Genomic DNA, 27,282 nt, shown 5'->3' on the forward strand with positions numbered 1-27,282 from the left:
TTGTTCTCACAACAGTGAGTACACTGAATTACATGCACATGCAATAGCTGTTGCGTGTACTGAACAAATGAAATGTTCAGCTTATATCGACTGGACAACTGTCTGCAAAGAATGTTGTTGCAGTTTCCTGCACTGAGCAGGTGACTGGACAAGATGACCTCAAGGTCTTTTTCCATCTCTAAAATTTTAGGATTCTGTGAGGCTGTTCTGACGCACACCCTAACTCAGGCACACCCTAAGCCCAGCTGTGCATGAGAACTGCTGGGATCGGGCCTGATCCTGGCAGGGCTGTGCCGCTTTCCCCAGCTTTTTAAACAGGCTTTAGTTGTGGTTAAAGGCTCGAGCTAGCCCTTAACGTGGGCTAAGAGATCATGTGTTTGATGGTGCTGCATTCAGCCCCAGCGAACACAGAGACAGACCCCTAGAGTGCCTGTCTCCTGGGGGAACCCCCAGTGCACCATGCATGTCATGCGGTGTATTGTGGGATATCTGGAGGCCGGGGCCCATTGTTCGGGCCTCTGGAGCTCCACACTGTGCCATGCAGTGCGGATCATCTGAGAGCGCACTCCCAGCAACATTTCAGTGATTGGGAGGGAAGATGAGTTGGATCAGTCTTACCCTCCCACCTTCCCGGTCATGTGAATGCCTGCCCCCCCCCATATATATATAAATGCCAACAAACATAGTCCAGAACTAAAAGCATTGACAACAACAAGAAAAGAAGAGAATAATATACAAGGGTTTTATTCAAATTCTTTTATTTTTGAACCTACCTAATACCATGGGAGTTTCTTTCTCAAAGGGGGCCACTGTGCGAAACAGGATGCTGAGCTAGATGGGCCTTGGGCCTGATCCAGCAGGGCTGTGCTTATGTTCTTATGTAAAGGGAATCCATCACCAGAGCTGAATTAAGGTGGCACAAGAAGCAAGGGATGGGGAAGTAGAGAATGAGTTAGTGCAGCTCCATGCTATGGCCACCCATCTACTCCCTCTTCTGCTCCTTTGATCTCCTAATGATTTTCAATAGAACCTGGCTGACATCCTGAATAATGAAGGACACGCATTATTAGCATCTGTGGGAACACATCAGGAGCCCTTGTGCAACTTCCTCAGGCTTGTGCTATGTTAGTAGCGCTAATACTGCTGAGCGCTGCCGAGTAATACTGATGAGTTCTGGAATCTCTTTGTGAGAAGGAAAGCACATTGCTAAGGGTCAGGAATGTATTTCCACTCTTACAGAGTGCTCCTGCTGCATGCCCACATACCCTATCAACACATGTGCCTCATTAGTCAGGATGTTAGCCACTGGAATCTGTGCAACGTAAACTTCCTTCCCTCTCATGTGCTGCTGAATTAAGTGAAAAACTGACTTGCCAGCTTGTGGTTGTCTACACTGAAAAATCATTATAATGTATGCATTGCTGGTTCCATTTTCAGCTTGACTATAAAAAAGCAAAGGGGGGAAAAGGCAATTTAAGTACATAATAATAGTAAAAACAATTCTGGATGATTCTTCTTGTCCCCAAGATCTCATGTAAGAGTTGGCAACAAAGACATCATAAATTCATTATTGTTATGGGAATAACTAACCTGTAAAAGGAAGGTATACTGGGATCTCTTTTCATCCTGTCATAACATGCAACTGAATACGTTGTCATGAAAATAAAAGTTATTCACTCTTATATTGTGCTAATGTAATCTGAAATACATTTTAAAGATGCACTTATATTATTTTCACTTCTTAAAAACAGGAGAATCCCACAGTAAGTCAAATTACAATATGGCTGTGATAACAAAGACATATTTTACAACTTGACATAGAAAGTAGTCCCTGTTGTGTAAGGATCAAAAGCAGAAAGCTTGTTACGCTGCCTTTGCTTTTAAAAATGCCAGCAACTAAAAGGACATTGAAATACAGATCTCGTTAAATTGGCAAGCCTTGATATGCAGCTCACATTATTCAATATTATTACATCCGTTGGCTGTGGCTGTGTAATGGTTTTGCCATATCTGTGCATATAAAGACAGCCACCAGGCCTATCAATTTCATCTCTTTGTGTGGCCTAAATGTGTCACTTTTAAATGTTTAATGAGGGACATTACTCAAACATGCATTTTTAAGTCAAGAGTAGCCTGCCAAGGTAAATACTAGCCTGTCTAAGCACCAGCAGCTTTTCGTACTTGTGACAAGTTTTCATTACATGCTAAAAATCAGAGTATGATATTGCTAATGTTAAACATGTTTAAGCTTCATTTTATTTCAGAAGAGATAAGCACATGCCTAATTCTTCCATTGTAATAATGGGATTTTTAAATGTTAATTCCTGGCTGAATCACCCACAGAGAATAGTAGTGGTATTGTAGGTGTGTAGGTATGTATTGATGATGATGATTGAAGTTCTTGTGCTGACCTAACTGATTTATTTCCCATATGGGTTGCCAAACTGCAACATGCATGTCACATTTGCCAAAAAGAACCGGCACCACTTATCTGTAAGACATCATGCAAAAATATTTTAAAATCTGCTTCCAACAAAAATCTTTGTGCAGATGAAGATATATATGAGAGAATTCGATAAAGCATATTAATTTTTAACTATGAAAATGCATCATTCATTGTTTTCTCTCTCTCTCTCTCTCTCTCTCTCTCTCTCTCAGGAATATATATTAAAACAAGTTGCTTCAATGTATCTTAAGCTTGGATGGCCCACAAATAATTTGGATAAATCGTTTGTTCAGGCTTCCTACCAACATGAGTACTGTTTTTTTTAATATATATATGTATATAAACTGCTGCAAAATAGTAGTAGTAAATTGAACTCCAGAAACTTAACAATAACTTCAACAGTATGAGTTCTCTTTTTCTGCATTCTGTTTATTTTGGACACAAGCCAGCTAAGTTCCATTTATTTTTATGACAGAGGGTTAAGTGCATTTTTATCTCTACCATTGAAATCAATTGGACTTAAAATTGCTGGACCTTCACTGGATTGTGCCTTTTGTTTTCTGAATTCATATTGGGGCCTCACTACTATGGGATTGCCTCCTTTTCCTTAAACTTGTAAAGAAAACTGTTCCTAAGCTATAATGCAATTTAGGACTGAACTTCTGAAGTAAACTTTTTGTTATGCTTGTAACTGAGGACTAGTTTGATAAAAAGAAAATAATGTAATTATTTAGTAACTGATTCTCATTTTAAGATTTACTGAAAGCATATTTTTAATATTTTGACATGGTACATTATATAAGCATGATGTATGGTTTTCATCTGGACGATTCTGGACACATTTCTTTATGAACATGAGCCTAATGGAGAGCCAGCGTGGTGTAGTGGTTAGAATGCTGGACTAGGAATGAGGAGACCCTAGTTCAAATCCCCATTCAGCCATAATACTAGCTGGGTGACTCTGGGCCAGTCACTTCTCTCTCAGCCTAGCCTACTTCACAGGGTTGTTGTGAAAGAGAAACTTAAGTATGTAGTACACTGCATATTAAGTATGTAGTACACTTCCTTGGAGGAAGAGTGGGATATAAATGTAATAATAATAATGCTTTTTGTGTTTTGATATACCCAGGGAATTACGCCGTGAAGTCATTATGTTGGCTTGTAGCTTTGGTAATAAGCACTGCCACCAACAGGCTGCCACACTTATCTCAGACTGGATTTCCAGCAACAGAAACAGGTAAGGAAAATGGCAGCATGCATATGGCAGCAAAGAGAGGTGTTGCTGTTGGATTCCACAAACATGACAAGAGTGGTGTGCTTTATATTGTAGAGATGGGAGTGGTATGCTTTATATTTTCTCTTCAATTACATGAAGATGAAAAATGGTGTATCACAGAAACCTCATTTCTCCACAGGAGCTAGAGAAGCAGATCGTTCCTTTCCCCCAAATAGTAGCAATTTCTTTCCCTAAAACAGCAGATTGGACTATATTATTTGACAAACTTACTATCAAAGATTTTAACTAATATGTCATTACTGATATGTAAGTCACTGAGATCATTGTATTTTGTATTTATTTATTTACGGTCTTTGACCAAATAGTACAATACATTTACATGACAAACTAAAACACACTTTCAGCAAATATAAAACATTAAAATATAAAAACAATTAATCATTTATAATGGAGTGCTTATATATATATTATAGCTTCTCCAAAGCCTCAAAAACTCTATTTCTTAAGATAATCTTAAGGCCACATAACAAAACTTAGCTACTGCGGCCAAGATTGCTGTATCCTTGTCATTTAATAGAAACGTTACCATCTGGTCATCATCTTTTCCATTCAGGTCTTTTAGTAATTGTAGAATCCTGGAGTTTGTTGTGAGCGCATGAAGTTTGTTCAGCTGACAGTGGGAAGGCCATTTAGTCAGCCTTCATCAGTATATAAGGTTAGAAAAGAGAAACATCTTTTTTTGATGGGACAAACTGAGAATACAGAACCTCTTTGTATGATATAGAAGCTTGACCGGGTGACTCTGGATCAGTGGATCTGTCTGCTGTAGTACTGCTCTAATTTCTTTGGGCGGTAAACGAAAACATTATCACATAATTCTTTACTATTAGTTCCTTGCTGCAGACTTTTGGGTAGTTATGGTAGCTTTTGAATTAATTTCCTTATATTTCATGCTCTGTACAATTCAGATGTTCATGTGTTTACTTTTTACCTTGCAGATTATTTTAAAACTAGTGAATATGCCAAAGAGATTGGTGGCAATTATATATGTGCTATGCATTATTCAGTTTTGGTTAGTTTTCCAGCAGGGCAAACAAAACAATTACCCATTTTCTTTGCGTGAAGGTGGAAATAATTACAACTATGCAGTATATTACTCCTCCCCACCCCCTATATGTGACAAAAAAAACCCAGGCCAATGTTGAAACAGGCAGTCATATTCCTAGGAGAAACTGCTGCATTGCCAAGCTAGGATAAGAAAAAAAGAGGAACGTGTTTACCTATTTTGCAATCCCTCTTGTTGCTTTCTTGCAATTCAGAGTAGTGACATCAGGAGATGTAGACATAGAGGCTGTTCACACAAGCAGTAGGGATGTGCACGGAACTGGCTGGCCTGGTTTGGTTCGAGGCCGGACCAGCCTCGAACCCAACCGGGCCAGTTCAGTCCGGCACCCCCTTGAACACACTCCCCCACCCCAGTTTGGTTAGGTTCGGGGGGTTCGTGATCTTAAAATCCTTAACAATTTTTTTTTTTAACCTTTTACTCCTCTCGGGGGAGTTCCTGAATGCAGCATTGGGTCCGTGGAGTTTCCCCCTCCCCCACCGGCCTTCTAAATCACCTTCTCGCCCAGTTCAGGCGCTCTTCGGATGGTTTTCGGCTTTTACCCGGCTTTTACCCAGCCATGTTGGGATCTGGGCACCTGCTCACATGGCCTCTGCGTGGCCCGGGCAGTTCTGCGCTGTCAGTGGCAGCTGCGGACTGTACAATTAGCCCATCTAGCAATTCCTGGAGGATTGTCTGTGGGGAAGGTGAGCTTCTGCTGCCTTTGCCGCCACCTGCCCTCAAGCCCTCTCACTGGATCATGAGGAAGGGCTCATGGTCTGAGAGTCCACATGCAAACCTGGCTTGGTATTCGGTATCATTTTGTTGAACCATTGGAAATCCTTGAAACTTCCATCAAAACTAGCAGAACCACGAAAGTGAACATTCATTTGCAGAAACCAGCTGAGTCTAGTCTGTATGTCTGAAACTGGTTATTTAATTGAACGATGAGGGGGAATTGATGTTATATATATGTGCCGTTGTTATTCCATAATATGATACTTACTTGTCATCGTATTTTGAATTGAAAAATTCTAATAAAATTTCATTTTAAAAAGAAACTATAAAGAAAAATGAGCAGAGCCACCTAAAAATAAATATGTGCAGAAGTTTAAATAATAAGTTTAAATCCAGGCTGTGAATTAAAATGTGGTTGCTGAAATTCATCTCTAGTACCGTACAGCAGAAGCGATTGCTTTCAGGAAATTAAGATGTTTGCTGCGGCCCTTTCAAGTGTGAAGAAGTACATTACTCACACTCCTTACTTATGACAGCATAGTGGCTCAGCCTAAAAAATTAAAAGAATTACCATACGGTCTGCCTGAGCTGGAGAATCAGCCTTGTTAACCTCTTTAACCTTCGCAATGCATCAGTTTTGAAAGGCAAACGTGCTTTAAAAGACATTATCCTTTGCAGAGTTTCTTCTGAAGATAGTTTTATTTAATTTGTATTCTAAATTTAAAAGCTCAATAAAGAACAAGAAATTTTTGCAAGTTTCCAAAGTATGATCACCTTCCTACAGCCTCTAGGTATGGTACTTCATAGGGTGGCAGTTCTGCTGCTTAAAATCATTTGTGTTCAAGGCGTCATGTGGCAGTGAACATTAGAATCTGTGTTCCACGTGTATAAGCTAGATTGTATGGTCAGTACTCATACCACCACCCTTCACCTCCACAATAGTGCAGGTGAACACAGGTATATGCCAGGGCTGATACTAGGGGTTGGCATCATTGGGCAGTGCCCACAGAGAACCACACAGTTGATTTGTAAGACCACATTTGTGTTCATATCCTGGTGGTGGTGATGGTGGGTGGGGGGAGTGACTTTCTCAGGGTCCAGCCAAGTAGGATAGGGCCTATATAGGACAGTTTGCCGAAACCTGGAACTGTCTCTGGTATTTAGTATACGATTCATTGACAGGTGGTAAAAACTGATTCAAATGTTTCTTCAGTTGAAGTACTTCTAGTTCAAAATTTTGGTAATTTTTTCGGTTACTCTGTTAATGGGGGTAAACCTAATGCTTTTAGGTTCTACAGATTTTCCTGATGAGTGTAGGGTTTGGGGTTTTAGATGGTGTCCAGAGTCTCTTGTGTATTTGGGCATTGTAATTTCTAGGAAGCTTTCTCAATTAGTAAATTCAATTTTTTTCAAATTTTTGGTTCAAATGAAAAACAACTTCAGTCAGTGGGCTACTCTCTTCTGAAGTTGTTTTTAAACTTCATAAACTTTTGATACTTTGAGATTCAAGTTTGATTTATCTTTAAATGCTACCTGGTAGTTTATTCAACTAAAATATTTACTATCACAGCTTCTTCGACGTGGTCTCTGTCTTTTACACCAATGGGCTATGCGCCTGCACAGAGACCTCATCGGAACCTAACAAGCTCAATTCTCCTGCTTTGGGTGGGAACCCTGCCCCCAGGCGCTATATGTGGATGCGCCACTCCTCATACCCTCATTTTTTTTTCGTCCGTGCTTCAGTCAACATCGTGGAATCTGCAGCTTGGCAATGAGTAGGATTATTGTCTATCCCCTGGTTGTTTTTTCCTGCTTTCTTCTTCTGTTTCTTCGTTTACTTATTTATTTTCGTGTAGCAGTGGGTTTTTTTCGGCATTTTGTTTTTCTTTGGGTTTTTCCCTTCTTTGGAGCTCTGATCCTGGCTGGAATGGAGCGTGGTGGCAGGCCGGCCTATGGCGTTTATGCCGGGCACGATGAACTTCAAGAAATGCATTTGTTGCGGATTGAAGATCCTTCCTCCGATACTCATACCGAGTGTCTTCTTTGTCTGGGAGCATCCCACATTGTTGAGACCTGTCTTCACTGCCAGAAGTTTACAAAGCAGGATCACAAGAATAGGGCTTCACACCTGCACACAGCCCTGTGGGACTTGGCTCTCTGTTTGATGGAAGTCTTATCGTCGAAGTGGTCAGTAAAAATGGCTTCATCAGTACAGCCTGACTGTACTGAATCCGCTTCTGTGGAAGTCGATAGCCCAGCCTCTATACCGGTATCGATGCCCCCTGTTGTCGTCCCTCTGATGGTTTCGAGCTCCTTGGTGCGTTCTGAGGACTTGCCTTGGTGCCCTCTGCCAGTGGTGCTGGATCCTTCTCCGACTCCCTCAGTGGTGAAACGGAAGAGGAAGAAGAAGAAGAAGAAGTTGCCTCATGACTTACTGGCAGGCCAACACCTCCCTCCTATTCGGAAGGAAAAGAAGAATAAGTCAGCTTCTACGCAGGGGGGCTCACTGGCCAAGAAGCCTAAGTTGGACTCGCCACTACCCTGAGATTTGTTGGATGTGGCACCTGAGCGGGCACGCCCGCGTAGAGAACTGTCGTTAGCGACATATGAGCCTGGCTACACATCATTGAGGGAGGAGTCCTACTTGCCAGACAAGACCGCAGAAGATGCATCGTGGCTGCCTTGGCATCATTTGCCCTCTCGCCAGCATCGGGAGTGTCTCTCTCCTAGAGATCGAAGCTCCCATTGGGACTCAGAAGATCACTCCTCTGTTTACAGATAGGATCGGGACTGGGACCATTGTGAGCCCTTGTACATGGATCGGTACCATGTGGGAGAGCATCACTCTCCCTTGGATGAGATGGAGCCCTTGTATAGTGTTTGCCGTCAGGACTCTGGCTCTTATGAATGATACCACAGGGACTATCATTTGGACTACTCGAACTATGTTAGGCCCTGATATGGCCCTCGATATCCGGATAGGAGACCTGGAACTGTTCAGGACTGCCGTGAGCCGCCCTCTCACTCTGAAGGGAGGCCGCGCTCTCGCTCCACACAACTTTCCCCTCGGGATCATCCTGAGCAGCACGACTCTCCCTCTGTGGCTCCTGTTATGCAGCAAGCCTTGCTCTCTACCCAGGTGCTGCCAGCGGAGCTTCCCACCACGATACCGACTGATAAGGGCAGCACACTGGAATCTCCTACGGTTTCGGTGGCCTTGGCCCAGGATTCCTCGGTTCCTCCTGAGTCGGACTATGAGAGTGCTTCTAAACTCTCCGGAATCAGAAGGTGTGTCCTGGGGTTCATCTCCCCTGGATATACGGTCGGACTCTAAACCTGTTTCTTCATCAGAAAATCTTAAACAGTACTCTGCATATGTGGCACAGATGGCTTCAGCCTTGGGCATGAGCCTCAGTGCGCAACAGAAAGGGGAACTGGACCCTTTGTTTAGCCTTATAGATGCGTAGGCTAGGGTACTGGCCACTTTACCCCTTAACTCGGCATCGTTGGGGGTCATTGGAAGAAGCCAGCAACTTTGTTGCAGCCTAATAGACACTTGAAGAACTTTTATAGGGTGCAATTGCAGGATGATACAGCATTCCTAAAGAGTCATCCTACCCCTAATTCTATCATTGTGGAAGCATCTCTGCAGAAAACCAGGAGTCATAGCCAGTCAGCACCCGGTGATAAAGAGGGCAGAAAACTGGACTCCTTTGGGAGGAGGCTTTATTCGGCCTCGGCTCTCCACTTAAGAGTGGCCAATTATCAGGCCTACAATGCCCGATATAACCACTTTCTGTGGGAGAAAGTGACCTACTTTCTGGATCTCCTACCACAAGATAAGCATGATTCTGCCAAGGCGTTCCTACAGGAAGCAATACAGGTTGCTAAACAAGACTAATACTTGGCCAGACACTCGGTGGAGTGCGTGGCCAAAGTGATGGCCACGTCGGTGGTTCTCAGGTGTTATGCCTGGCTGTGTTCCTATGGACTGATCTATGAGGCCCACACTAGAGAAGAGGACCTTCCCTTTGAAGGCTCTAGCCTCTTCGTGGAACAGATGGACAACACGCTTCAAAAAGTCCAGAAGCTGAGGAGCACGGCGAGGTCCATGTCCTGTTCTTCTCTGATTGCCACATTTGGCTTTTTTAACGCCAAATTTTGGGTTACAGCCCATTTGACTCACGAGTATACCCCTGAGGTTCTGGTCACCCTGCAAAAAGCCACATAAGCCTTCCAGATGGTCTCCTTATCAACAGAAGGCCCTGTCTCAGCAGCGATTGCCTTCTGAATGTTCCTTTCGTGGCAACAAGTACCAGTCCCAGTACAAATCGGCCCACAGCCTAATAAACTGGCCTTCCAAAAGCAATGCCTGAATGTATTTCCAAAGAAACAATAACTTGGGGAGCTTTTGGACTCGCCTAGCCCCATTCTTGACCAAATGGGACAAGGTGACCATGGACCAGCGGGTCCTCATGGTCATACGTTTGGGTTAGGCCCTGCAGGATGCCACCCGTTTCCAGGGTTGTGTCTACTCCATATATTCTGGAATTGGACCAAGAAGTCACCGCTCTCCTGTCAAAGGATGCGATAGAACGGGTCACCAATCCGGAGAGTCCTGAGTTTTATTCCTGGTACTTTATCGTGCCAAAAACGGACAGAGGTCAGCGTCCTATATTGGACCTCAGGATCCTGAATAGGCACCTGGTGTACAGGCGTTTCCGGATGTTGTTGGTGCCTACCATACTGGCCATCCTAGAGAAAGACATGTGGATGGTCTCACTAGACTTGAAGGACGTGCATTACCATGTCTCGATACATCATCAGCTTCGATGATTCTTCTGCTTTCAGATAGGGGGGAATCGCCTATCAATTCAAAGCCTTGCCGTTTGGTCTCACGACAGCACCCAGGATTTTTACAAAATGCCTGGCCCTTGTGGTGGTTTTCCTGCAGGAGCGAGTTGTGCAGATCCTGCCATATTTGGACAATTGGCTCATCCTGGCAAGGACCAAATGAGTGGTCTTGGACGCCCTCGAGATGGCCGTGGATACTCTGCAGGTTCTGGGTTTCCAGATCAATTTTGAGAAATCTCCACTGGAATTAACCCACAGAATGCAATTCATTGGGCTGATTTTCGATGAGGCCTTGGAAAAGGTCTTCCTCCCAGACACCCGCATATGTACACTCAAAAGGCTGGCCTCCAAATTTCTGGCCAGAGGTCCGCAGACTCTGCACTTGGTGCAGCACTTGTTGGAACAAATGGCAGCCACCACTTATGTGCTTCCTCAAGCGCACCTTCGTATGTGCATCATCCAAAGGTGGTTCCTGGTTGTATGCGTCCCCCTTCGGGGTCCGGCCCATTTGGATAGCACCCCCCCTCAATGGGTGAGGGAAACTGTGGCCTGGTGGGCCAAAATCCTCCATCTGACGATCAGCACCCCTTTCAGGACTCCTTGGCCTCGATGGGTGATTACAACTGATGCGTCAGAGCTCAGTTGGGGAGCGCACTTGGATGGGTTTCACCTGAGCAGACATTGGTCCCTCAGGGAAAGGACTTGGCATATTAACTACTTAGAGTTGCTGGCCATATTCAGTGCACTCAAGGGCTTTTTGCCACTAATTGCGGGTTACTCGGTGTCGATCCAAATAGACAATACAATGGCGAAAGCCTACATCAATCAACAGGGTGGCACATCTTCGAGCAGCCTTCTTTTCCTGTCGCTGGATCTTTGGCACTGCTGTATGGCACATGCGGTGTCGCCTCAGGCAGTCTACATCCCAGGTGCCCTGAATATCCAGGCGGACACATTGAGCCAGATGATGTTGGTCTCCCACAAATGGACCTTGGACCAGGGTGTCCTAGGAAAGGTATTTGCAAAGCAGGGCTCTGGCTCTGGACCTATTTGCTTCCCGGGACAATGCTCAGTGTGCCCTCTATTGCTCCAGGGGAGGGGAGGGCGAGGGCTCTTTGGGTGATGCCTTTGTCCTGTCTTGGACAGGCCCTCTACTATACCTGTTTCCTCTGCTCCCCTCATTCCAAGCGTGTTGAGCAAAGTGCAGTTGGAGCAGGCCAGGGCCATCCTGATAGCCCCTTGGTGGTCCAGGAGGCCTTGGTTTCCATCTCTGAGGTGACTTGGATGTGCCTCCCCGGTGTGCCGAACCTGCTGTTGCAGGAAGGGGGTTGGGTGCTCCATCCCGACATTCAGTCCCTACATCTGATGGCCTGGAAGGTCCTGCCGACTTCCCACCGAGACTAATGGACATTTTGATTGCAGCCAGAAAGCAGTCCACTTGAAAATCCTATGACCATAAGTGGACTTGCTTCATTCCTTTGCTAACCTGCATGGGTTTGATGTGTCTCAACCCTCTGTACAAGATGTATGTAATTATCTGCTCTCACTTAAGGAGTCTGGTTTGAAGCTTTTGTCCCTTAAGCTTTCGTCCCTTATTTGGCTGCCATTGTGGCACATTCCCTGGCAAACCGGGCCTCGTGGTTTAAAGACCCAATAGTTAAGAGTTCCCTGAAAGGTCTGTCACATGTTTTTCCTGATGATCCTGTTATGTCACCAGCCTGGGATCTGTCTGTGGTTCTGACTGGATTGATACAGCCTCCCTTTGATCCTTTGGCTTCAATCGACCCCCGTCTCCTTACCTGGAAGTTGGCCTTTCTGGTGTCCATCACCTCTGCTAGGAGGGTGAGTGAAATATGAGCCCTAAGGGTTGATCCGCCTTACCTGCAATTTCACAAGGACAAGGAGGTGCGTAGGCCAGATGTCCAATTCCTTCCTAAGGTGATCTCTATGTTCCATCATTCAATGACACTCACTCTGCCTCTTCCTTCCAGAACCCTTCCTCTGATGCAGAATGTAGGTTACATCGCTTCGACGTTAGAAGGGCATTTTCCTTCTATGTCCAGAGGTCTGCTGAGTGGAGGAAAACTCCTTCCTTGTTTGTTCTCTATGATGGGCCTCATAAAGGCCTCCAGGTTTCTGCTCAATCTATGTCCAGGTGTATAGTTTTGACGATTGAGCTTTGTTATAGATTGGCTCATAAGCAGTTACTTGCTTCTGTTAAGGCCCACTCGGTCAGATCCGTGGCAGCTTCTGTGGCCTTTGATCATGCAGTCCCCTTGGACATTATCTGTCAGGTGGCTACTTGCGCTTCACCCCATTCCTTTATCCACCATTATGCTATTAATGCCAGGGCTCAGAATGATGCTGGTTTTGGCAGGAGTGTCCTGCAGTCCATTTTCAGTTGATGTACTTGTTTCTGAAATAAATACTTCTTACAGATTACATATTGCTTCCGTTTCTTCCCTCCGCCTTGGGTGGTAGACTGTTATGCGCCCATTGGTGTAAAAGACAGAAACCAAATCCAAGAACAACAGGTTGCTTACTGTAACTTTGGTTCTTCTAGTGTATACTTTTACATGCCCTCCCATCCTCCCCGCAGGGTCTCCTGAAGGCAGACGCCATGACTGAGGGGATGAGCAGTGGCGCAGCCACATATAGTGGCTGTGGGCGGGGTTCTTGCCAAAAGCAGGAGAATTTAACTTGTTAGGTTCCGATGAGGTCTCTGCACAGGCGCATAGCCCATTGGTGTAAAAGTACCGATGACCATTAGAAGAACCAAAGTTACAGGTAAGCAACCTGTTTTTAGTCCTGTCGCGATTGCAACTCCGTTTCTGTTATTAGACTTGGAACATCTATTGGATGCGCCTAAACCTGTAAAGTTGCTCTATCAGAAGCTTAAAGATATTGATAAGATTGATATTGATTATATCCGAGATCTTTGGAACAATGATCTTAAATACACTCTTATTAAATCATCAATGACTGGTTACTTTGAAGGCAAAGAAACATTCCTCTTTGGACCTTAACATGAGGCTAATACAGCAGAAACCTTTGTTCCATGTTTATTGGACACCTCAGAGAATGCTTAACAAGGGATGGTCGCAGACTTCTAGAAGTTGGATGTGTAATCTCTATGAGGGTACACTTACACATATGGTTAGTCCCGTCCAGTTATTGTGCCATTTTGGCTTGAAATCCATAAGGTTGTTAAAATGATATTGCAGCAACCGTTGCCTGTTCATGTTTTGTTGGGGTATATCCCCAGCATATGGAATCTAGCATTACATCAAAAATTGTGGATTCTTCATGCTGGGGTGGGGTGGGTGGGGTCACCAAAAGGATTATAATACAGCACTGGAAGGACAAATTTACGCCTGAACAGCTGCTTTGGATAACTGACATGGGTGGGGTCACCAAAAGGATTATAATACAGCACTGGAAAGACAAATTTGCGCCTGAACAGCTGCTTTGGATAACTGACATGTTCCTTGTCAGCATTTGAACTGGGTTTTTGTTTGTTTTTTCCCCCTGATGGAAAGGCAAAGAAGAGGAATTTTCAGCTATTTGGTCAAATTTTAATGAATTGTTTATGCTTTGAAGACAAAAGATAAATATCCTTAGAAGAAAGTGCTTTGTTCCCCGCCCCCCTTCCCTTTATTTTTTCCTAGGTAGGTTGTATCTTGTTATGTTAAAGGGATTTTTCTTTTCTTTCTTCTTCTTCTTTTCCCAGTTATACTTGCATATATAATTGCCATCCTTGATTATGTTATATGCACTGTTCTAATCTTACTGTAATAAAAAAGGGAGAAATGGCAGCCAGTGATATACTATTGGTGCTATTCATCCAGTAATTCGGCTAGTCCTTTTAAAAATGCTCTTACTTTTTACAACAGCCCATAACAATGGATTCTTTGTATACACAAAAACTGGCATGACTGAAAGGGGTTACTAGTAAAGTTGAAAGCAGAGCATGCATGTCTCTGCTCTGCCATCTTTGTTTTCTACATAAGCATTTAATTCAAATTAATAAATGCCAATTCAGATATCAATTAAAAAACTTTAACGCACAAAGAAGCTCACTATAGTTTGCTTCTGACCATTTAAAACTTAAGTAAGTTGCCAGGTGCATTACCTGACATGATGGTGCCCAGTTTATAGCAACTGTTTGAGCATCCTACTGTGTTTTCCAGCTAGGAAACAAAGCCAGAGGGCTTGGCTAGCATTTTCTGCCTCTTGGCTTCTATAGCACAGAGAGTGAGGAGAATACGTAGGCCCAATTCAGACATCACGCCAAACCTCAGGTAAACATAGCTGCAGGGGCGTATCTAGGGGTAGGGCAGGCAGGGCACATGCCCCGGGCGCCACTTGAAGGGGGTCCATTTAAAAAAAAATTTTTTTTTAAATGGCCACTGAAAACAAAATGGCCACTGTGCATGCTCAGATGGCCTCTGTGAGGCCCCCATGCCAGGCCTCGCAGAGGCGGAGCGGGAACCTTTGAAGACCCACCCCACAGCTTTTAGGGACTACAGGTATTTTTTTTTTTAAAAAAAATTAATATAATATAAGTCACTGTACACATATTCAGTTTGGCACTATGTACAGAGAATCAGGGCTTGTGAATAATGAGCTGAAGCTTATGAGCTAGGATTGTATTCATTTGCTCTTTGCTTCTTGTTATAAGTGAGTTAAATGTGATGTCTTAATAATATGGCTATTAATGGTGAGTTTGTCTTTCAATCAGTGTGAAATTAGTATTAATTAGCCTTAGTATTAAGGCCCACTGGGAGTTTCTTGCTCTCTTTCTCTCATTTTAACTGTCTTTCTGAAATACTAGAATATATTCCAAGCAGTGACACAGTTTACTCTGCATATCTTTTAATTATTTTCAGAGTAAATAGGGAAAAGTCAGATTCTCCATTTCTTTTAAAAACTTATGTAATAGTGATGCTACAATGCATAGTAGAGAATTAGACATTCGTTTTCCAAGTATACCTTCCACATAGTATTTGGGTATTTCATGAGCCCCAGCATACTGAAATTTGTAGTTTTCTAAATTGTTTTTGAAAAATTAAAAGATTAACGAGCTTGACTTGTATTTTTAAGCTGATATTATGGTAAAGTTATCTGAAAGATGGGTGTTGGATGTTTGGACAAGGGGCACAATTTCAGTGCTTGCCCTAGCAGCTATTTCCCCTAGATACGCCTCTGCATAGCTGAGAAAGGTGTTTCTGATTGTCTGAATGTGTGATGTTGGAGTTCCATCACCTAACCATGGCTAAAGTTTTGCTTCCAAACCTGAATTTGAACCCTCAGTTTGTAGTGAGTTTCGCTGCTGAAATGAGTTCTGAGGCACCATTGTGTCAGCTGAATTCTGTGGCCACTTTAATGTGGGTTTTGTGAGGAAACTCCTCTCACTACCATAAAAAGGTCAGCTCAGAAATGCCTCCATTCTAGGGTGGCCGTGTCTCTTGCTGGCTGTCTCTCCGAGTGAACGCTCTGCTTCTGCCATCACATCACTCCTCCTGCTGCTACTTGACAACAGGGATACTGCATCCCTAGAGTCCCTGCTTTTAAAGGAACAGAGCCAGATCAGAATAAGCCTGCTTTCCCCTGCTTGCTTTCGACCTGACTTGTTCCTGAGCAAGAAAAGGCTGGGAGGAAAAGACAGAGAGACAGCAGGAGAGAGTTCTCAAACATTATCAATAAGAGTCCCCTGCTAACTGAGCAAAGAGGCATCGCTTCTTGTCTTTTTGGCTAAGATCAAGTGCACTATCTGAGCAAAGAGTCACCTTTTTAATGACACACACACACACACACACACACACACACACACACACACACACACGCTTTCTAATGTGAAAGTTGCATGCCCTTAGAAACTGGGAAGGGGAGCTGATTCCATCCTAAATGGATAATGTGCACCGACCTCATTTCTTATACATCTGCTCTTTAAAGCTGACATATAATCAATAAAACACAGAGGATATTCATGCGAGCAGCCCAAACGAGGTGAGGGCAGCCCAGCCTGGGTTGGGCTGCTCGTGTGGAGTGCCAGGAGCACTCCCACCCCTGCGAGCCCAACTTCATAACCCGGCATTAGGCCCAGGGTTGAATTAGCCTGTGGTTTGTTTAACCTTGGCAGGCCAAGCTTAAGCCTATGAGGTTAGATAGGAAGATAGGAAGCTGCCATATACTGAGTCAGACCATTGGTCTATCTAGCTCAGTATTGTCTTTACAGACTGGCAGAGGCTTCTCCAAGGTTGCAGGCAGGAATCTCTCTCAGCCCTATCTTGGAGAAGCCAGGGACGGACTTGGAACCTTCTGCTCTTCCCAGAGCGGCTTCATCCCCTGAGGGGAATATCTTGCAGTGCTCACACATCAAGTCTCCCATTCAGATGCAACCAGGGCAGACCCTGCTTAGCTATGGGGACAAGTAATGCTTGCTACCACAAGACCAGCTCTCCTCTCTTGCTACCACAAGACCAGCTCTCCTCTCTAGCCATCGTGAGCACAGTTGCTGCCAGGATAAAAGGATTTCCCCTCGCCCGCTGCCATTTCCAGCAGCAAGCCAATGGAAGGAGCTGCTGTGCTTGTAGCACAAGGCACTCTGGGATGTGGGATGAGGAAGTACTCCCACTCCCAGGTCTTGCCCTTGCCTCGCCATTGCTTGAAGTGGCGGAGGGAAGCAAAGCTGCCCCTCATCTGCTGGGGAAGGCAGGCGAGCTCCTGCCTTCCCTGCAGTCCTTGGAAGCAGCAGCCGGCGGCTATTTGTACAACCTCACTTGAGTAGGCAACAGCCATTCAGCAGCAGCAAGGCTCTCTGGGCATTACTCCCAAGGCTGTGGCTGCTTGTGCAAACTTCAGCTGCTGCTGTTAGGAGTGAGCCCGCCGTCTGCCTCTGATATGCAGCCTAGGGTTTCATTTTGTTTTTAAACAACTGCATCACACTGCTGACTCATGTTCAGCTTATTGTCAAGGTGCCTTTCTCATATAATACAAAATATTAGGTATTAGGAGGTATCCATTGTGCTGAAGGACAGATCTACAGACTATTGGAGGCAAAATAACATTCCATATCTTTTACTTTTCATGAGCTGTTAGATGTCTTTTAATTTGACTTCATCACATGCAATCCATATAGAATCTATATAGAGACTAGAAGATAGAGCAGGGTTTCTTAACTTTGGGTCCCCAGATGTTGTTGGACTACAACTCCCATCATCCCAAGCCATGGCCCTTGTGGCTGGGAATGATGCAAGTTGTAGTCCAACAGCATTTGGGGGCCCGAGGTTAAGAAACTCTGAGATAGAGGGGGAAAGATTAAAAATATCAAAATCATTAAACAGCTTTAAAACTTAAGTATGTCAAAAATATGATAGAAATGGTTGTCATTAAACAGGTTTAAAGCTTAACTTAAATGTGTCAGTAATATGATAGAACTAGACAAGATATGGAAAAGGGCAACTAGAATGATCAAAGGACTGAAGCACTTTCCCTATCCTTGAAGAAAGATTGTAGCTCAGTGGAAGAGTATCTCTTTTGCATGAAGAAGATCCCTGGTCAATCCCTGGCATCTCCAGGCAGGGCTGGAAAATATCCATTGAAAACCTGGGAAGCTGCTGCTAGTCAATGTAGACAACATTGAACTAGATGGAACATATTCTGACTTGGTATAAGGCAGCTACCTATGTAAATTACGGATGTGCACAAATCAAATGTTGTAGTTCAATTTGAATTTGAATCAATTCGAAACAGGGTTGATTTGAATTTGAATTGACCCGATTCGAATTTGAATCCATTCAACTCTGTTTTGGCACCTTTTAAAACCAATCAGGGTGCCTGAACATTTTGAAAAAGGCGCCAAAATGGTTGTCGATTTGATTCTAATTTGAATCAGGTCGATTTTATTTGAAATTGAATCAAATTGCCCTTTTAGGCATGATTCAATTTGAATTCAAATCACCTATATTTGAGTTGAATCGATTCAAATTCAAATCCATTTGCTCGTCCCTAATGTAAATCTATTTGAGATTTCTAGCTTAGAAAAAAAAGACAAAGAAGAAAGAACTTGATAGCTATTTTTCAGTTGGCTGCCGGTTATTATTTCTTGTCCACACAGTCAGACAGGTGTTATTGACTGGTTTGTTTTATCCAGACATCGAGTCCTTCCCAAGGACCTGGGATGGCAGAATTTTATTGTCAATTGTTATAGATATCGTCGCAGAATATAGGCTGTTCCCAGTAAAGCTGCTTTTTGTAATTGGCTGATGGTGATTTCTGTGGCCCCTATGGTGTTGAGGTGCTCTTCAAGGTCTTTTGGAACTGCACCCAGGGCGCCAATGACCACTGGGATTATTTGGGTCTTTTTCTGCCACAGCCTTTCAATTTCAATTTGTAGATCTTTGTATTTGGTGATTTTTTCTATTTCTTTTTCTTCTATTCTGCTATCCCCTGGTATTGCTATGTCGATTATTTTGACTTGTTTTTCTTTCTTCTCGACTACAGTTATACCTGGTGTATTGTGTGGCAGATGTTTGTCTGTTTGTAGTCGGAAGTCCCATAATATTTTTACATCTTCATTTTCTTCAACTTTTTCAATTTGATGGTCCTACCAATTTTTGGCTACAGGTAGCTTGTATTTTTTGCAGATGTTCCAGTGTATCATCCCTGCTACTTTGTCATGCCTTTGTTTGTAGTCAGTCTGTGCAATCTTCTTCTTCTTCTTCTTCTGATGATGATGATGATTATTATTATTATTACATTTATATCCCGCTGTTCCTCCAAGGAGCCCAGAGTGGTGTACTACATACTTGAGTTTCTCTTTCACAACAACCCTGTGAAGTAGGTTAGGCTGAGAGAGAAGTGACTGGCCCAGAGTCACCCAGCTAATTTCATGGCTGAATGGGGATTTAAACTCGGGTCTCCCTGGTCCTAGTCCAGCACTCTAACCACTACACCACGCTGGCTCTTTAGGACAGACTAAAGAAAGTACTTTGTCGCACAAAGTAAAATTAACCTATAGAATTTATTACTAAAAGATGTAGTAGTGATCACCAGATTTCTTTAGAAAAAAAAATAGATAAATTCATGGTCTGTCAGTCATTGCTAATGGAACTTCTATGGCCATAACTAATATAACTGATTACCAAATAGAAACTGGAGATGCTGTCACTTTCTTGCTCTGCTTGAGCTTCCCAGAAGCATCTGTTTGGCCATTGTTGGAAACTCAATGTTAGACTAATGGTGTAGTGCAATCCTCAAACAGTTCTTCTTTTTCAACATTGTTAAGAACAAGTTCAAGTTCACACACATATCCAGTCTGGATCAGACATGCCCATTCATGCACTGAGGACGGGGGTTGGACTAGGAAGACTTCCAAGGTGCATTTCAGCTCTGACATTCTGTGATTTTCGGGCCTGGTTCACACAGTTATTTGAATCTAGGATTAATGTGGCTTACCAATGTTACCATGACTGTGTGAACCCATGCCAAGGTGAGACTCTCAGATTCACTTAATACGATAAACCACCTTGTCATGGGTCCACACAATCACACTAATATTGGTAATACACATTAAACCTAGATCCACCTGTATGAACCAGGCCTATGATTCTATCCATTGACCATAGATCTATTTTCATTATGATGAAATGGAGAGCTGGTCTTGTGGTAGCAAGCATGACTTGTCTCCTTAGCTAAGCAGAGTCTGCCCTGGTTGCATATGAATGGAGTCTAGAAGTGTGAGCACTGTAAGATATTCCCCTCAGGAATGGAGCCACTCTGAGAAGAGCAGAAGGTTCCAAGTTCCCTCCCTGGCTTCTACAAGATTCCTGCCTGCAACCTTGGAGAAGCTGCTGCCAGTCTGTGAAGACAATACTGAGCTAGATAGACCAATGGTCTGACTCAGTATATGGCAGCTTCCTTCGTTCCTGTGTTCCTATTGGGGAATAAAAAATTACACCACCAAAGTTATTATTTTAAAACAAATTTAGGGCAGATGTCAACCATAGTTTTGAATGTATATGTAATATTTGCTATAGTTAAAGATTGAACACAAAATGAAATTGGACTTAAGGAAACATCCATCTCCATTTCAACAATGTTAGAGAAATATTTGATGCGTGAGAGAACCTACATATACTGTACCAGGTATGCCTTGTTTTAAAGCACTTTGTTAGGTTCCATGTGTATCCTTAAGGATTAATTCACTTCTGGGAAAAATACATTGTTGCTACTAACATAGATGTAAATGTAGTCATGCATTATACTATTTTAGAAGAGCACAAGAAAAGAATAACAACCATTGCTGAAATTAGTTAATTAACAGGCCATTGCAACAGACCTTTGACTGAATCTTACAGTCAAATCAATAAAGCTGTTTAAGTAGAAAGAAGAGTGTGCAGAATACAACTTAATCAAGGGCATAGTGTTGTGAAAGAAGACCCAGGGCATACATCCAACAGGATTAAGGCTTAACATGATAAGTAAATGCAGGCTTCACTGTCTAGGCACAGTTTCCTTCCCTAGTTTTTTAGATAGTTGAGGAAAACATGGGCTTATTTCCTTATTTCTGTGAAATGTGTACTTCGAGAACTTCATGAGTGACTTAAAAGCAATTTAGCCATAGAACTCTAGGACTAGAAGGCCACTGAGTCCAGGCTCCATAATACAATATTCCAAGTACAGATAGGAGATTGCTTGTGTGGACATTTGAATTTCAGTGTCCAATAGCAAACAGCAAAATCAACCAAGATGCACTGTTTTCTGCAGAATATCAAAAATTTTATGTCTCAGGCAAGAGGTCTATGCCATATATTGAGTGATTGATTGATTGTTAAATTTATATGCCGCCTTCCATTAAAGCAATCCCAAGGCGGTTTACAGCAGCAACACAATATGATAAAAAAAGACACAATTAAAATATTAAGTAAAAATATATATTAAATCTGATTAAAAATTTAAAACAAAAGAATAAAAGCAATACAGACTATAAAGAGCAGCAGCAGAGAATCAAACAAATGCCTGGGCAAAAAGCCAAGATTTTACACTTTTTCTAAAAGCTGTGATGGAGACTGAGGAGCGAATAGCCATATTATTTATATTGTTAAAAGTGATGGTAAAACTACCAGAACACTAGCCATGTAGTTTAGGAGACAATTGCTTTCCAAGTCTTAATACAAGCATATAAGAAAGCCATGTTTTTGTTCCTCAGATTGGAGAATATGACCATTTGTTAAAACTGAAGAATATCTACCTATTTCATATCTCATTTCCTAAAGATACTCTCTCTAATATAATAGAAGAATGAGAAAGCGTAAAATCAGAGGGTGGGATATTTCTTTAAATATGTTATCTCATTTTGGGGTGGTAGAAATTTTAGACGAATCTCAAAGTTAACGGACATTGTGTTTTTGGTAAATTCTTCTCTACCCTATGTTCACCAGAGAACATAGGCTGTACCTTATTAACTGGAGAGTATTTCTTCAACCAATGGTTAATTACTGTACTCCATTAATCCTGCCTTCTTAGCACACACTAGCCCTGTTCAGACATTAAGAAACTAGGTACCATATACATGGTATAGAGGAATGGGAGTGCACAACCAGCTATACACCCCCGTGCCAGCATGCTCCATAACCATGTCCCCTGCTCTCTCCGGGTTCAACACTTGCCTAGAGAAGGATGGCTTCTCTAGGAGGATGGCTACCATTTAGATCAGTTTAGATACAATTTAGATTTAGCCAGGAGGATGGCTACGGTTTAGATCAGTACAGGGGCCATGGTCAGTCAGTATGCCCTCATTCCCTTTATATGTGGGTACACCTTATCCAGTCTCTTAATATATACACAGAGCCATTGTAGAATGCAGGCATATCCCAACAGTTTCCTTTCTGCTGAGTGAACTAATTCTGATCGGTGGTGATAGCACATTTTCACATCAACAAGTAATAGGAGTGGTTCAGCTGTAATGCCAAACCATGGTTTGGCTCTGTCAGAGTGAGGCTTCAAGGAACCTTGAGTTTGCGCATTCCTTCTTCACCTTACACACAACAGTTCCCTCCCTCTTTTCCTAGTTTGAAGCAAACTGTAAGGCATTGTGTATGAAGGAACACATTAAAGAACAATAGGGTGTGTGCCAGGTAGGACACTGGCTACCATGCCTACAGGCACTGGCATGTTCAGAATTAGAGCCCTGGAGTTTGAAATTGCCTGGGGGCAGGGTGGTAAGAGGGATAGCCGGCATACTTCCTCATGTATATAGGGAAAACAACACCATGAAGAGGTTTCTTTTTTGCCATTTTGTCTGAACTTGCAAACTATGAAGGTTTCACACATAGCAGCCCTACCCAGGCTGCCTCCCCGACAAGCCCGGATTTTGTACCCAGGCGTATATCTGGGTTAAAGGGTGCGAGCGCACCCTTTGCCTCAGGTACTGGGTCATTTGTATGCTTGGGCTGCAGCCCTAGCATACACAGAGTTGGGTACCTAGAATGCCTGGTTCCTGGGGAAATCCCCCAATGCAGCATGCTCATTGTGTAGTGCATTGTGGGATTCCTGGGGACTGGGACAAGAAGTCCTGGCCTCCAGAGATGGATTGTATGTGCACACAGCAGCACACCAGCGGAAACAACAACGATCATCTCGGGGGGCAGATAGTTTCCACCTCGCCTTCCCCTCCACCCCTCCCCCCTCATCCAGTCATGAGAATAGCCTTATGGTTTGCATTTGTCTTGCAATTCAGAAATTCAGTCTTACCATGCTTTCCAGCGACAGTTTGCCTCCATATATTTTGCCACCCCCATTTTGCTGATTAAAAATTGGTTTCAATATCCACTGACTCCTAAGAGCTTTCTCTAAATCCTTACAAAGGGGAACAGATTTTGGTAAATGGCAATATTTGGCAACCCTGCATGATCTGTCCTTTATGTGAACTGCTATTATGACTGGAATAAAACAACTTTTGTCAATCATATCAGACGTTTTCTACTTTACAAAGAAGTGCAGACCTTATCAGATACTGGGGAATCCTGATTTTCCATTTGGCAAGAACTGCACACCTTATGGAGGAGAAAGTGTTTCATTTGCTCAACTTCTATTTTTAAAAAACCCTACTAATAGACAAATAATCTACATGACCAGTCATTTATCTCTGAGCTTCAGCGTTATTCAGCTGTAAGTCAGTTTAATTGTCTTCTAGAATGCTGCATATGTATATAGGTGATTGATGTCATATGGTCTATGGCTTGCTTCTGCTTTTCTTATCTAGAGTTATAGCTATTCTGAATGCACTGCTTGTGGCACATCCATAATCTGGATTGCATTGGTATTGCATAATCTGGATTGCAACAAGCCCCATTTGGGCTGGTGGGTCCCACTCTACTGCACATGGACATGAGTGTCCTTGTTTTCATTTGTGAAATGTCCTCAGCTGAGTTAATGATTTTATCCCCTGACGTTTTTCAAAATGGAAATATGTATTGCCACCCTAATGGCTTGTACAATTGTGCCATTTAATAGTAGGATTTATTTATTTATTTATCATATTTTAATAGTGCCTGATATATACATCTCTAGGCAGCAATAATCTTTTTATCCAAAAGATTGTTAATATCTTATGTACATTCAAAGTGTTCTCATATTCAATGACAATGTTGTTTCTAATATTCAGACAAGAAGTTGCCATTGTGTAGAGATATACAGGTATAATTTTTTTTTACATTATGATGTCAAGATTGAGATGATGGAAGATGCAAAACAGTAGAGACTAATCATAGCCCTTGTGTAATTTTTTTTTATTGCTTCCGCATACAGGGCTGCTTCTCCTGTCATTTTCATTATATGAATGAAAGTGGGAGATGTACAGAACAACCTACTTCAGGGTCCTACATGATTTTGTATATGTTCCTTTATCTTCTTATGCTAGCAAAATTTTGGGATTTGCAGCTCCATTTTTATGTTTTCCATATATTTATTTTATTTAGCGTATTTCTATGCTGCCCAAAACTTGTGTCATATTGTTCTCGGGGACTGTTTAAAAAAAGTTTAAAACGGTTCTAGTGGGCTCTTTAAAACAGTCTAAAGGACCATTCAAAATAATAAGCGGTGTGAGGTCCTGAGAGGTCTGTGGCCTCGAGTTTGCACACACATGTACTATAGAGAAGCGGAGTGTTTGTGAGACTGTAAGAAATGTGTCTATATGATCAATGCGCTGCTCTTCTGACTGATTAGGCACAACAGCTTAACCAGAATTGAAACATTTATGTAACATACACCTCAGTCACATTACCAGTGAAGTAGCAGATTTTGTGATGTGTATTTTCACCCTACATAAAGCCTTCTGAAAGGACAAAAATTTAGGGCTGTGAAATATAGCACTCATTTTATTGAGAGTCTGCCCTCAGTGCTTCAGAGAAGACCTTTTTTTTATTTGGTGCTTCATGTAGCTGCTCCAGTTAAATTTGTGGAATTCAGAAGGGTCACTTCTGATCAAAACTGTGGTTTTGGCCGGTGGTCCCCACAAACCTGAACCCACACTCCCCCAAACCCTGTACTCTTGTTTAACTTTATTTTGAGGGAGCAGCAGCAGTTACAGTGGCTTAATTTTCAAAAATGCTTCAGGCAGAAGGTGGATTTTTGTTGTTTTCCTCAATAAAAATCTTGTTGAGGAAAATTCCTCAACAAAACAACTTTTGTTGTTTTCCACAACAAAAGTTGTGGGAAAGGTGCAGGGTCTCTTGAGAATCATAGTCTTTTCAGGGGCTACTGCAATGACCACAGCCACCGAAAAGGCTTATTCCTAAGAGAATTTGTGCTCTTTCTAGGACTGCAAGGAGAAAAGAGGGATAGGGTAGGGTGGGGAACCTCTGTTGGAAGTCTTTTTTAAAGTCAAGTCATTGCAGCCACTGGTCCCTCACTGCCAGGAGAAAAATGAAGTTAAACAAACAAACAAAAATTATCCTGTCTCCTATCCACTCAGTAAATACAGGGGGGATTCAGATTGTCAAACTGAATTTGAATAAAAGTGGGCTGAATTGAGCTGATTCACTAGGATATGATTCAGCCTTTGAAGCTTTACACAACTCTCCTAAAATCCACTCTATAGTACAAATATTCTCATCTAATTTGGATACTAAGTGTTGTCCATCCTGATTATACTATGTACCTTTAAATTACTATACCAATTCTCCCTGTCATTAATGAAACAGCAGTACACTTTTGTAAGTGTACAATTATTAATTGGAATCTGATGTTTGTATGTGGCCTCTCATTTTGATTTTAGCTAGAGGTATGGTGAGAATCTGGGATTTGACAAAAGAGCTAACGTTGCTTAATGGATTAAGAATACAGGCAAAGCTCAGCATTCACAGACTTAATATCCACGGTTTCACGTATCCACGGCTGGGTAATTGGCACCTGACCTTGGCATACTGTATGTGATTAAAACTAGCACAGAAAGGGTTAAGATCTTCTTATCTGTGGGTTGGGATGGGCGGAAATGAACTCCAAGGAAAAGCTACCCAGGTTTTCCTCCTACCTTGCTTCCATGCAATCACTTCTACCCTCTACCCAGGTTTTCCTCTTACTTTGTTTCCAATTGGGAGCGCACACAGCTTCCAAACCTGTGTAGAATGCAGTTTTTGATTGTGTGAATGACCTCATAATCAGTTGCTGGTTTATAGGAGTGTGCATTTTGCTTACTTTCATCTAATTCTCTACTTGTATATTTGCAAATACACCAAATATAATGAATGCACCATATGCTTCCAGAGATTTCTCCTCTAAAGGAAGCCAGAATCTGTGTAGTACTTTCCCTGAAACTTCTTGCTGCTTGGGGAAGTGAGGAACCTGTATAACAATATGAAGGAGAAATAGTGGCTAAGTAAACAAAGCCTTTTCCCTTTTCCTAGGATAATCCAAATTCCACTGTCCCTGCCCTGCTGTCAGAAAGTATAATGGACATTCTTATAACATACTCTTAAACCTTTTCAGAAGAGATATTAATGGTATCATCTCTGGAACAATCTAGTAAACTCTTTACTTTTAATTGCAATGCAATGTGAGATTGAAGCCAACTTATATGCTATTCCATTAACTCACTGGATCCTGATTCTGTTTCTTGAAGGCTGTAGGGGTACATCATGGTTGGTCAGTTTGTATGGAAATAATGATAACTTCCAGTTCAGTGCTTTAATATTATTTATTGCTATCCATGTTAGGAAGCTGGATAAGTCCTTTTGTTGATAAAAATTTAGCAGCACAAAACTAGTCTTCTGTGTAGTAGCACCACATAGTTCAGAGATTATAGCCTCAAACATTATTTATTTATTTGTTCAGTTCGATTTGTTCGGTTCATTACTGATGTATGAATTGATGAATACATTACTGATGTATGAATTGATGAATACATTACTGATGTATGTATGTATGAGGTATAAATTTAAACAGAAGATACATTTTAATTTTTCTTTCAAATGAAGAGTTATAATATGTTGTTAGGAGATTTCTGCTCCACTTTTAATTACTTTTCTAGACAACAGAGCAGTGGTGCAACTAGGTTATTTTGGAGCCTGGACATTACCACTACTACTACAACTACTACAAATATGTATATACCGCTCTTCAACCAAACTTCTCAAAGTGGTTTACAGATATTAATAAATAGGTTTATTTATTTATTTATAACGTCCTTTTGGAGCCCCTCCCGCTGGCTGTGACCACCACCAGATAAGCTGCAATGCACGGTTTTATTTTATTTTTAACATCAGAACTTGGCCAGGGAAAGCTGGACTCCTTTTTCCCTTTTTGTATTTTTAGAAAAGATTCTTTAATAAGATACTTCCCAATGAATTGCAGAGAGATACCACATTTTGCATGGACAATTTTGCCACTTAAATTAGCTTAATG

The 27,282-nt window shown here is 42.2% G+C and overlaps 1 protein-coding gene across 2 annotated transcripts in view; it reads left to right on the plus strand.

The window, feature by feature from the left end:
• Positions 1–27,282, plus strand: part of TRHDE (thyrotropin releasing hormone degrading enzyme) — a 416,582-nt gene that overhangs the window by 359,411 nt on the left and 29,889 nt on the right. For both annotated transcript variants that reach the window (XM_053255844.1, XM_053255845.1), the window contains 2 exons: positions 2,659–2,756; positions 3,576–3,683. In XM_053255844.1, coding sequence (XP_053111819.1) covers positions 2,659–2,756; positions 3,576–3,683 — 206 coding nt within the window. The remainder of the gene's footprint in view (positions 1–2,658; positions 2,757–3,575; positions 3,684–27,282) is intronic.

The sequence above is a fragment of the Hemicordylus capensis genome, chromosome 5 (genome assembly GCF_027244095.1).
Source record: "Hemicordylus capensis ecotype Gifberg chromosome 5, rHemCap1.1.pri, whole genome shotgun sequence".
Lineage (NCBI taxonomy): Eukaryota > Metazoa > Chordata > Lepidosauria > Squamata > Cordylidae > Hemicordylus > Hemicordylus capensis.